The sequence below is a fragment of the Accipiter gentilis genome, chromosome 1 (genome assembly GCF_929443795.1).
Source record: "Accipiter gentilis chromosome 1, bAccGen1.1, whole genome shotgun sequence".
NCBI lineage: Eukaryota > Metazoa > Chordata > Aves > Accipitriformes > Accipitridae > Astur > Astur gentilis.
Window position 1 is genome coordinate 18,697,707 of NC_064880.1, and position 12,372 is coordinate 18,710,078.

The 12,372-nt window shown below is 36.3% G+C and overlaps 1 protein-coding gene across 1 annotated transcript in view; it reads left to right on the forward strand.

Moving 5' to 3' along the window:
• Positions 1–9,102, forward strand: part of FAM171B (family with sequence similarity 171 member B) — a 37,980-nt gene extending 28,878 nt beyond the window's left edge. Inside the window, exons 6-8 of the mRNA XM_049810521.1 lie at positions 1,429–1,545; positions 2,349–2,472; positions 2,738–9,102. Coding sequence (XP_049666478.1) covers positions 1,429–1,545; positions 2,349–2,472; positions 2,738–4,073 — 1,577 coding nt within the window. The 3' untranslated portion in view covers positions 4,074–9,102. The remainder of the gene's footprint in view (positions 1–1,428; positions 1,546–2,348; positions 2,473–2,737) is intronic.
• Positions 9,103–12,372: the final 3,270 nt, after the last annotated feature.

Here is a 12,372-nt window from a genome sequence, read left to right on the forward strand (position 1 = left end):
GGAGTATATCAGGGGGAGATATAATTTTCTGAAGAGGACAGCAGAGATTATATAGCTTCTTACAGATTTGTTCCGTCAGGATAGAACTTCTGGAGACCTAGAATTTTTTTTTGCCCTTTAAATGTGGTGGTTTGTGCTGGTTTTTATCTGCCTGTAAGTAACCCACCCTCTATACTTGTAAAACAATAGTTTTGCCTTATAGTGATATCTTGCCTTAGACGTGATAGGAGAGAGAATTTGAGGATCTGTTGTTGTTGCCTCTAATATGAGAGTTAGGGATGGAAGATTCTTCTGGCTGGTTTTGCTCCTGAGTCTGGACAAGAGGTTTTCCAGGTAACTGAGAAACCACATCTTTCAGGGTTCTAGGTGGCTGGTTGCTGCTGCTATTCCTTTCTGCCAGCCATCACAAGTACCAGGAGAAGGCTGCAAGTTTTACTGCTGAATGATACTTCGTGCGCATGCATGTCTGTGCATGCGCACATTGTGGCATGTGTGAGTTCCCATCTTTACCTCCTGTCTGGTTGATATTTCCTTTTGCTTTGGTGAAAGAAGTGTTCTGGAGAAAAATTGAAATTGTTGGGCTTATATGAATTATACTTTTTGCATGCTTTGGTTATTGTTGTTTTAAAAAAGCTGGTGGTTCTCTCTCCTTCTCAGTATTTGCAGCTTGAAAATACAAGGTCGTTCATATGAGCTTGTTTTCTGTCATTAGAATTTAACAGATGGACCACAATAAATGTGTTCAAGTGCGTTCAGTAGAATTCTGTCTCTTCTACTGCATGCTTTATTAATTGTAGAAGCTAGCATACCATAATACCTGCGCTTTGTGTTGCCAAACAGATGGTGTGGAATCTGTGTCCTAACAATAGACCTTCCTTGGGTGAACTGAACTCTTACTGCCTTGGGGCAGGGAGAAGGAGAGAAACATTCAAGACACTGTTTATCCTATTGTAACTTATTATGCTATAATAATGCTTTGCCACTAAGTGCTGCTAGCTAATATTAGACTTGTATTCGTATGCTTAGATTACCTGCTCCTTAGTAGTTTTTTGTTGGTTTTTTTTTTTTTAGTCTTGGCCTTCATACATGTTTAAGCTCATATAATAGGATTTTTCAAATTATTTGAATGCATATCTATGAAAAACATTTGTTAATAGAAAATGAATTATATTAAATTAATTCTGGTAAGTAATTTTGATGATTTGTTTCAAAGTAAATGTCCACATAGGTATATTTGAAATGAAATTGTCAAGAGAGAAAGTTTGCATGTTTAGTGAAAGCTGTGTAATAAATAGTATATAGGTCAGAAGTTTCAGTTTTTCTTGTGACCTTGTATATTTTTTGGTAATAGCTTAATTGCTAATGGTTTGAGATAAAGAAGAATCCTGCATGGCATGTGCAATATTTTGTCTGGTTTTTTTTTTTCAGGTGCTTGGGTAAGCCGTGGGCTAGGAATGGTAAAGGAAGCAGATGGTCAATTAGTATGGACATATACTGCTCAACACTTAGGCTACTGGATAGCAGCTCCACTGCCTGGAACAAGAGGTATTGCAATGACTGGCAAAGAAATTACTGAGTAGCCTAAGTAACAATGTATCTAAGGCTGTCAGTTTGATGGCTTTATTTAACAACAGAATGGGAGAAAAGACATGCAATTTCAACAGTTAGAAAACTTTTGTTTCAATGCATTTGTGCATATAACAGTTTCCTAGAACTTCAAATGCTATAGGGGGAAAAGTTCAGACTGTATTTGAACTTGTATATTTATATTGTCTCCATCTTTTGAAAGAAGCCTGCAAGGGAACTGTGACTATGGAGATCTAAAAATCAGCAGGACTGTATCCCTTACTGTTGAGGATGATGTATGACAGGAGGAAATACAAGAAGAAAATTAGTCTTGGGTAAAACGGTCGGAGTGGATTCTGTTTTATGTAGACTTGTTGCCTGTTTTGCAAATTCATACGAAGGGATTCTTACTGGAGAAATATGATGTCAAAATTTAAAGACAGATAGCACTTTGTGGTAGAAGCACTAAATAGAAAATGTAGAGTGTGTTTCTAGGTCAGTTTGGACAACTAATACAAGTGTAATTTGACTGGAATTGAGTAGGTGTCATGGTAAGGCTTTAGTACTTGAGATGTACCTTTGAAGACCCATTATATTATAACCACTGTTTGTGTATTTTCTAGTTTGCTGAAATAGCAAGGTGAAAAGGGAAGGATGAATGTAGTGCCATAGGAACACAAAATCACTGGAAAAGTACAGTTTATTAGCTACAGCTCTGCATATCAAGTGGAATTATTTGTTTTTGAGAACTAATTCTTGTCTGCTTTTGTTCGACAATCTAGAATCCATTATTAGTGCCGTTTCCAAGGACATAACAGCCTATCACACAGTTTTCCTTACAGCCATACTGGGAGGTACTGTTGTCATTATCATTGGATTTTTTTCTGTTCTTCTTTGTTACTGCAGGTAAGCAAAAAGAGAGGCTCAGCATTAATAGAATTTAAGGTTGATAAAATAGTCTTTTGAAGTTAAGACTTGTTTCCTTGGCTAAACTATAATGTGTAGCCTAATATTTCTTCAAAAATTACAGTTATTATAGAACTTCATTTTAAGTTTGTGATGTCACATTACACTGCAACTTCCTAACCAAAATCTAGTCTTCAGCTCTCGTAGTCAACAGTCTATTATTTCCTAGTATGCTCTACAGTCACCTTGCATCTCTTTTGCATAGGGATAAATGTGGTCGGACGCAAAAGAAGGAAAAAAATACAACTAGACTGGAGGTCATAAAAAAAGACCAGACAACGTCAACAACTCACATAAATCACGTCAATGCTGTCAAAGGGTCTTTACAGTTGGAGGATAAGTCACAGTTATATACACCGAAGATTTCTTCATACAGCCCTCAAAGAAGGATGTCCATAGACACAGAAGAGGGAAAATCACGAGACAATTTTAAAATCTACACAGAGGATGCTTCTTATCAGTCATCGTGTCAGACTGGTCAGTCAAGAAATTCAGCCAATTCATTGGAGCCTAATGCTGGAGTTAGGCATTTACAGCTGCCGAAACATAGTAACACTACTATTTCCCAGGCTCCTAGGGACATTCAAGACCAAAACAGGTACCTTTCACTGAAGGAGGAAATGTATGGGCTTTCTCATATCCCAGAACATCTAATGCATCTTTACAATCAACCTATTGCTATTCTTCAAACCTCTGACCTTTTCCACTCTCCAGAGCAATTGCATCCTGCAAAATCAGCAACTTTGCCAAGAAAAGGGCAGTTAGTATATAGCCCCATGATGGAACCCATGAATCGTGACAGTTACATGCAAACGTTACCAAAAATGCCAGTGCACTCTCATCCACAGCCTTCTGTCTGCAGAGATGAAAACAGTACATTAGATAGTGAAGAGGGCTTACCTTCTCAAACATCAAACTGGGGCCGATACACTAATAGCTTACTGGAGTCTGTCTCTGTTCCTGGGACATTGAATGAAGCGGTTGTAATGACTCCATTTTCATCTGAACTTCAAGGTATTTCAGAACAAACATTATTGGAACTCTCTAAAGGAAAACCATCTCCGCACCCTCGAGCGTGGTTTGTATCCCTGGATGGAAAGCCGATTGCTCAAGTGAGGCATTCTTTCATAGATCTGAAAAAGGGCAGAAAAACAGAGAGTAATGATACCAGTCTGGACTCTGGTGTGGACATGAATGAGCATCATCCTAGTAGGAAACTGGAGAGAGAGAAAACTTTCATAAAAAATATGCCACATTCTAAGATCCTTTACTTGGAAGATCTGGATCTAAGTAGCAGTGAAAGTGGGACCACTGTTTGCACTCCAGAGGACCAGGCTGTGAGGCATATTTTGGATGGAGGGAATGGGCCAGGCATAGAACAGCATGATGAAGAAGGTCTAAGAAGAAAAACTGTATCAGGAAGTCACGAATCTGGCATCCCTTCTGCTAAAAAAAGGGATAGACCGTCTATGACGAGAAGAGATAGCAAAACCAGTATCTGGAAGAAAAGAGAGGAGCGGCCACTTATTCCTATAAATTAAAACACAATGTGCTTTGTCTTGTTGCTCTCCCTGCTGGTTATTGGTCTCTTGGCTACTTCTGTAATTCTGCAGTGTTGGGTTTACAAGGGAAAGGTTGTTTTCTAGTATCAAGAAAAGTTAAATTGTTTTTAATATACAGATTTGAGTTACTAAACTTCAACCAGGCAATTGATATTCAATGTGAATTGAAAACAGGGAAATGCTACTATTAAAATTTTCCAGTTCCTAGTTTTGCTGGCAGTGTAGGGAAGGCCCACATTTTAATAAGCCTGTCATTCTTGGACACACCTCTGGGAATGCGCGGTTAGAAATGTAGGCACATGTTTCAGGTTTTTTTGCACTTGTTGCTAACGCATTGGTAGACTAGTTTAAAGCCATTCCTCAGCCTTGTTCCTAATCAATGTGACCATCTGTACAGTATTTTATATGTGAACTTTTCTAGGAGTCTGTTACTACTTCTTCATATAATGTAAAGTGTTTCATCAGTTAGTCCCATGACACCAGCAGATGAGCTCTGTTGGATTTATCAGTAGAGCTCTATAGCATTACTGCCTTCCCTTTGTGCCCATCCATGTGCAAAAGTTTGCCATTCCACATAGCAGTGGCAGAAGGGGAAAGTGTACAAGCTCTGTGGCTGCTGAAGTTCTTGGTCCCTGCTGTCTTAAGATGTTGCCCATTTGCTTTGTTTTAATCTGCTTTATTACAAACTGTGGACGTTGAAGACTGACATCTGTGATGAAGTGTCCACATCCAGCAGAAAAGGACTGGTTCTAGTAGCATTCGAAGCTGCTGCTGCTACTGATCCCAGTGTCTTGTTTTGGCTTTGTTGTCAGTTACAGTCTTCTCTCCTGCATGCTGTTGGGCCAGTTGTGCTCCACAACATAGTCTTGAATCGCTGCATATTTATAAGTTTGGCCCAGTGTGCAAGTTTAGACAAATTATGCCTTTGAAATAGTTTCCTTCAGCAGGAAAGTTGGGTACTGTTGCTTTTCATTGTATGTTTTAAAAAATGGAAGATCATCAGAGGTTTATGTGCCTACATTTTGCCAGCCTGAGCTGCTTTTGTCTAGGTTGTGCATCGCAGAGGGGTTAAACAGGCTTTAAAAGTTGGGGGGGTTTACGAGCATGAGAGAGCAGATTGCGAAATTTGGTCTATAATGCAATATAAATACTACTTATGACTCATCTTAGAGTTAAATTTACCAAAAGTCATGAATGCATGAAATGTAACTAAGATATGTATAGAGGAAGGAAAAGGCCATCAGAATATTCTTTATTTTTAATGTTCATCTTGTCAAAGTGATCGTTTCAACTTTGGCTAACAGAAAAGTAGATACATCCCTTAATGTGCTTCATATAGCATATAGAATGTCTTTCTGTGGCTTTGAAGCTGTTTCTCTGATGAAATAAGTTCCAGCATTTTGGCTTTGGCAGTTTGATTATAAATCATCCTAAAAAAGCTTTATAATAATTTCCCTTAGAGCTTGGTTAAGGTTCTGTACCAAGACCCAAACATACAATGCCTATATCGGAATTGTGGGGTGAGGTGCATTCGGTTGTCTGCCCTGTAGTACACTCAAGAGTTGGGAAATATCCTATGCAGCTGGGCTTCTGCGAATATTTACTCAGGAAACATTACTGTGAAGTATGTCTGTTACGTGGGGATTGTCAGTTGTCTGGTCCTGTTTCTAGAAGAATACGCAAGGTAACCAGAGTGGTACTAGCAATACATCAATCCAACTTCTGGTGTGCAGTTGCTTCATGAACAAAGTATGACGTTCTTGTTGAGTTCACTAGTATGAAAGTGCAAAATAAGTTGGAGATAGGTGTGCAAATAAGTCTATAATTAAATTGGACAAAACAATCTGGTTTAATTATACAATTCATTTACTTCAGAGGTGAAGATGGCTTGTCATATTAGCATGCTTTTGGTACTCTTTTTAGGTAACTGTAATTCAGTTTTCCTATACTGAATACATTTTCATAATATTTTTTTTCCCCTATGTGCAGTTCCACTGGATTTTGTGAATGGCTAATTCTCTAGCCCCAAATACTGATATTTTCATCCTTTGCTTTCCTATATATGTTAGTAGGAATCAATTCATGTGTTTTGTGTAGAAGTACATTTCTTCTGAAAGCTGCTTTGACTTTTGAGGTTTAATATTGCCCTGCTCTTAAGTTGCATCAGTTCTGATGGCTCCCTTTTCAGAAAGAGAATATTATGTATTCTGTTGACCATAACAAAATTTCTGACAAGCTAATGGTTTTGAGGTGTTAATATTAAATGGATATGTCTCCACTGGAAATTTTGTTTCACCTACAGTAACTTAAATATATTGCAGATTTTTTCAATGCATTTTTTCATTGTATATGCCAAAAAGACCTAATTCCTCAAACTTACCTGTATTGTTAAAAAATACAGACTACTATAAATGGCTTTATTCATGTGAGTTCAAAGGAACTAAGTTTTGCACTCCAGTGTTCTTGTTCTGCGTCAGACTAGGTATCTGGTCACCAAAGAAGAAGGATTAGAAATGTTGAAAAGATCAGTTATAACTTTGGGACTTCAAAGTAACAGTGCCAAAAAATGTGCTTAAGTAGTACAGATTCTTGTCTGCTCTGCTAGCTGATCAAGAGCAAAGAGAGGAGTTCGGTTCTGTACCATCATTCTAAAGGAGCTTTTGGCTGTCTGGATTAGTCACGATTTTACCCTGCATGTATGGTAGTGCAAAATGGCCCCTTTAAAGGCTGTGCATCAATGATGCATTTCAGCTTTTAGCCAACAAAGCAAGTCAGAGTGGAACAGATCTTGCAGGAGTTTCTTGCTGCTAGGCTTCTCAGTAGTAGGAAGAAAGATAGAACAAAGTTTTCAAGAAAATAAGCATCTCATCATATATAGGATTGGTATCTCTACTAAATAGTAGCTCCTCCCTTGTTTAATGAGGGGGTGGACTTTTCGTGGAGTATTTAAATTCTTTTCTGGAGTGCACATGCTGCAGTTCTGGTAATACCGTTTCCAAGGCTGTCTTCAGCTGTTGCTTCTATCCATGCCAGTCAAGCCACAGCTATCTTTGCTTGCTTTGTAGATCCCATACACCAACTTTTCTGTGTGTAACTTGCTAGCGTTTATCACAAATGTCTTATGCTGCTGGTTGCACTTGAAAAGGCTTCTCTAAAGTTGAGTTTTATATTAAAAATAAATACAGAACTTGTTTTCTGTGTCAGAATATGAGAAAACTATTCTGTAGAAAGAAATTATTGTAGCAGTTGTATCTGCAAAGATAAATGCTACATGAAAACTGCTGATGCCTATAAGCACACAATGACAGGGAATTCTTCCTTGGCCCTATCATGAGCATTAAATCTTGGATTTTAAAAACTCTCTACAATTCTAAAATTATTAGAATTGTACATCATATTTATATTCAGTCCTTACAGAATATATTATTGGAGTCTTCATGTTGCAGCTGTATGTTGGAATTTATGCACTGGAAACCTATATTACCTATTAGCGACTAGAATTCTTTTTGGTTTTAGATCATTAAAAAAAAGGAGTTTGACTACACTGAGTTCTAAAAATTTTAATTCCAGAGATAACAGTATATGATGTGTAACATATGTGGAAAAGACAAAATGTTATCATGAAACTTGTCTTTGTGCTCAAACTAATGCTTTTCTATGTTTATATATAAGATTTCCACACACGAATTTATAGGAATCACTGAATTTATTTAAGATTTTCCTCTGTTGGCTTAGTATTGCAGCGCTAACAGAGTGCTAAAATGCTAGTGCTAACATTAGATCTATGCAAGAAGCAGCAAGGATTTGTGGCACACTGCTCTTGGAAAGGCCAGGGAAACATTCAGAGGTTTTCACTTATTTGCATCTGGAGGTTGATTACCTTGAGAATAAGAAGTGGGACATGCCTAAAACACCTTTATAGTAAGCCCCCCTCTAAGGAGAGGGAATGAGTGGGGAAAATTGTAAAGGATATAGCTTCTTTGTGATGCTTGTTTCCAAACTGATACGTATTTGTGCTTTGGTGGAATCGATTCTTTCTGAAGAACACAAATGTTTGCAAGAATTATATCTCAGTTTTTCACAAGATGCTTCTTGAGCTGTCAGCTTCTGCAAAAAGCCACATAGATGTAAGTAGAGCTTAAAGTGAAGGGTATTAGGTAGATACAGAACACTCAGCACCAATTTTTGTCATATACTTAGGGTTAAAGGTGGTTAATAAACTTCAGGACAGTTTCCCCACCATGGTTGCAATACATGATGTTGGTATTCTTCTTGCAGAGGGGTATATAGTTCCAGGTCTTACATACTCTTGGTAAGGTGGTTTAATGGAGTCAGCCAAGGCTTGTTTCTGCAGATTAATTCATGTGGCTTAGGTCAGTGCTTTGATGTATCATAAATATAAGGGAAGTGATCAGGCTAAATAGAATGCAGCTGTGTTTACATTAATCTGGCTGTGTTAACTAGAATAAGCTAAATGACAGTAACTTTCAGATTGTCACCAAATGCCACAAATTATAGAATTTTTTTTTAAAAAGGGGGGGAATCACTTAACAATTCCTTTTGATTAACAGGAAAAATCTTGATAGAACTGTCAGAAAATAAAAGAACTCTTGTATCTTACAAACCTGAAACCAAAACTCATTTGATGTTTAGGGACATTATTTACCAATGTAGAGCTAGAGATGATGCACAAAAAGTAATGCAGGATGTAGGAATGTTTAGTTGTCTGCTTTGTTTTTATGCAGTAATTTGTACCAAAGAGGATGAAATGAATAGGCACCAGTCTAAACTCTTCTCATTAGTTAAAAAGTGAAACGGGTTAACAATATTACTAATCTAACACTGTGCAAATTAAAAGGCAGTACACTACATCCATTGTCTAGTACTGCATATTAGGAAAATCTGAAGAAAAATTAGCCTGCTGAAGTGCCTTTCTCTTTCATCAAACTTATTTTATCAGTGGGACATCTGACTATCTGAAAAGCACATTATGGGGTTTTTTTCTGTTAGCCAAAAAACCCTCAATTCATACTTACAATTATGTAGGTTTTATAATATTTTAAAAGGCAGATCTAGTGGGTTTTATGTTGGAATACTGACTCCTGCATGTTGATGATGATGGTAATTGCTGTAAACCCTGGGGTTTTATATTTTATGTTTGAAAAGAAATTTAAAAAAATATATCTTTAACAATCTGAACAGTAGTATCTTTTAAAAATGCACATATGGGATCTGATTCAACTTCGTAAGTCAAGAGTAAGCATCTCGAAGTCACTGGTTTTACAGGTATGAAACTGGGATTTTAACTTCAAAAATTAAATTAATATATGTTTATATATGAAAACTATTATAATGATAAAAATCCTTTTTTCAGCTGCTAACCTTCCTTGCCAGTAGAAGCAGAAAGGATGTGGAGATAGGTACTTAATTCTTACTTCCTAGAACCAATTTTTATCTCCATTTCGAGCCTAACCTGCATTGTTTATATAACCCAAGCTTCTGCTTTTTTTTCCCTTAATTTAGTGGAATTATGCAAACCACAGTACTATACCTACAGAGTTAAAAGTGAGCATTCTTTTATAGTAGTTTGCACTTATTTGTGCCACACTTCTAACAGTAGGCAGCTACATTTGTGTTGAAGAATTTATATGAAAGGTGGTTTAAATTAATTTGAGCTTCTTTTTCTTTGAAAAGCAGTATTCACTGTGTTCTGATTATCAAAAAAGAATGGCTTCAGATTTTTTTTTAGACTGGCAGGGGAAAACTGTGTCACTTCTAGTATTAGCACTCAGCTTGAAAATTATTTTACCAAATTAATTTTTTTTCAGTCAGTTTAAGACTAATTGAACATTCCTATATTCCCCCTCCTCAAAATGTACTGGTACTTTATTCCCCAGTTAACTGATTCAGTTTCTTTGAAGAACTTGTTGCACTTCAGTCCATGTTAGAACAGTAATTTTACATCTTATTGTGTAGAATGACACTTTTTAGTGCTCATTAGAGCATGGAGTTCATAAAAAGCCTGGCTCTGAGATGCTGAAAGGTAGGTGAACTGACTGTGCTCACCACCTTGCACGTTGGAGCCTTACATTCAACAAACACTTCATTACCTTGGCAATCGTTTTCAAAAACACTCTAGTGTGGATATTGTTTATGTAAAACATTCTTGATATTCAGCATCCTGGTTTTAAGTATTTCTACCTTTTTATATGTTGTCAGAGGTGTCTTTTCATCTCTGTATTTACTACAGTATCAGTGTATCTGTTGCTGAAAATGTAACTTAAGATTTGTAAAATGTTATAGCTTATGCAATATAATAAAAGTTTTAAAAAGACATCAGTGCCTTAACTTTTATTTGAATGTCTTTGAAGTTGTAAGGTTTTTAGGAACATACCTCTCTTACTTAACACTTTTTCGCTAAATATCACTAAAAAAATGTGTATTTCTGTCATCATCATAATTCTAATGACAATGTTGTTATCCTTAAGTTTACCAATTCTATTTCAGTCACATTCTCTGTTCTATTTCTGCTGAAGTAAGACTTCTATATCCACATGAAACCTGATTCCTGTTTCTTGGTTAGTGCAGCTAAGACTATTCCATGTGTAAACTGATGTTGTTGCAATTGAAAGGGGTACCCAGAGAAGAATATTATTTCAGGTTTTGTTCTTATGTCTAATATCTCTCTTCTGCATTCTTTCATTTAGAGATTTTCTGTGGCTCCAAGAACAAATAAAAGATCATTTCTGTATGTCTGCACAGCGCGTAAGACAGAGGCATCCATTCCAGCTATGAATAAGCTCAAAATACTTAAATCCAGGTAGAAGAACAAGACAATATTGTGACATAGAAGAGCTTAAGCTAAACTTCAGGATATAATGTCCTATTCTTAATTGTATCTAACACTAGTATTTCTCAAGCCTTTTTCTTTTCCAAGCTTTACAAAAGCCACATTTTGGTATTTTCGCCATTGTTCAGAAACCCTGCAAGACTGCAGGCAAGCACATTGTAAAGGTTTTCCTACCATGGGGGGCACTTGCATGTGTTCTATGATCACTCCTTTAATGCTCTGAGAAGCTACAGTCTTCCAGTAAACTACTGCTGTTCTTCTTACTCTCACAGAATAACTTTTTTATTTTCAACTTTGCTAGTAAGTAAATTTTTTTTAACCATTGCAAATCCATTAGATACTTTAAAATAGATGGAGTGAACTTTCTCTTTACAAGAAGCTAAAGAAATCAGAGGAATTTTATTTCCAATTCAATAAAAGAACAGTATTTTCTGTCATATTTCACTTCTATGTAAAAATCAGATATCTGGGTCATCAGCTGATCTGTCAAAATTGACTGAAGTTCAACTTGGTTCTATGTCATCAGGAAATACAAAATCCAAACTATACAGATTACTCATTTAAATAAAGTATGTGTGAGTAGATGATACTGTTTTATCTATTCTAAATAAGTTGTTAGCCATGCTATCACATTTTGATTTCTATTAAAACATAAGGAAAGGTAAGTGGAGAGTCAAGTCGCATATCTGGCTAAGATCCAACAAAATATTCCCATTTTTCTTAGAATCTCAGAATAAAACTTAAAAAATGGCAGGTTCTTACTGCACCTCTCTTGGTTCTATTTAATCAACAGCTGGCAACTGGGTTGAAAGAAAGGTATTTCTCATGCAATCGGGCTTTATATTTACATTTATTGCAGGTATTGAGGTTTAAATCCTCATTACCTTATTGGAAATCTAGACCTTAAATAAAACTAAAATTACTAAAATTTAAATTTATTTGTTATATTACCATTTAGAAAATACTTCTTAGACTCAGGAATTCTTTGGCTTGGCCATCTGTACATGATTGAAAATGGCTAAGTGGGTGGTTCCTGTATACTATTTGGAGGCTTAGCTCCTCTTTTGAGCATTAACTATCAGGAAACCATAGCAGATCTTACAGAATGTAGCTGATACTATAAATAGGTTTCTTCCATCTTGCTTTTACTGTTGCACATTTGAAAGTAGCACATTTCATATAATTTCTTTCAGCAATAATGTTAAAATGAGTCTGGCTTAATTTATTACACCTCCGAATAAGAACTGTTACCTAACTGGTCTCTCAAGAATATAAAAGCTTACTGCATTTCACATTTGAGTAATTTACTTGACTGAAGGTTAAAAACTTGCAAATAAGAAATAGTGACAATTTTACAAGTATATGGCTATTTTCTGAAATACATCTACACCAGCCAAATCAGTTCTTCTGTTTATTTGAGAAGATTTA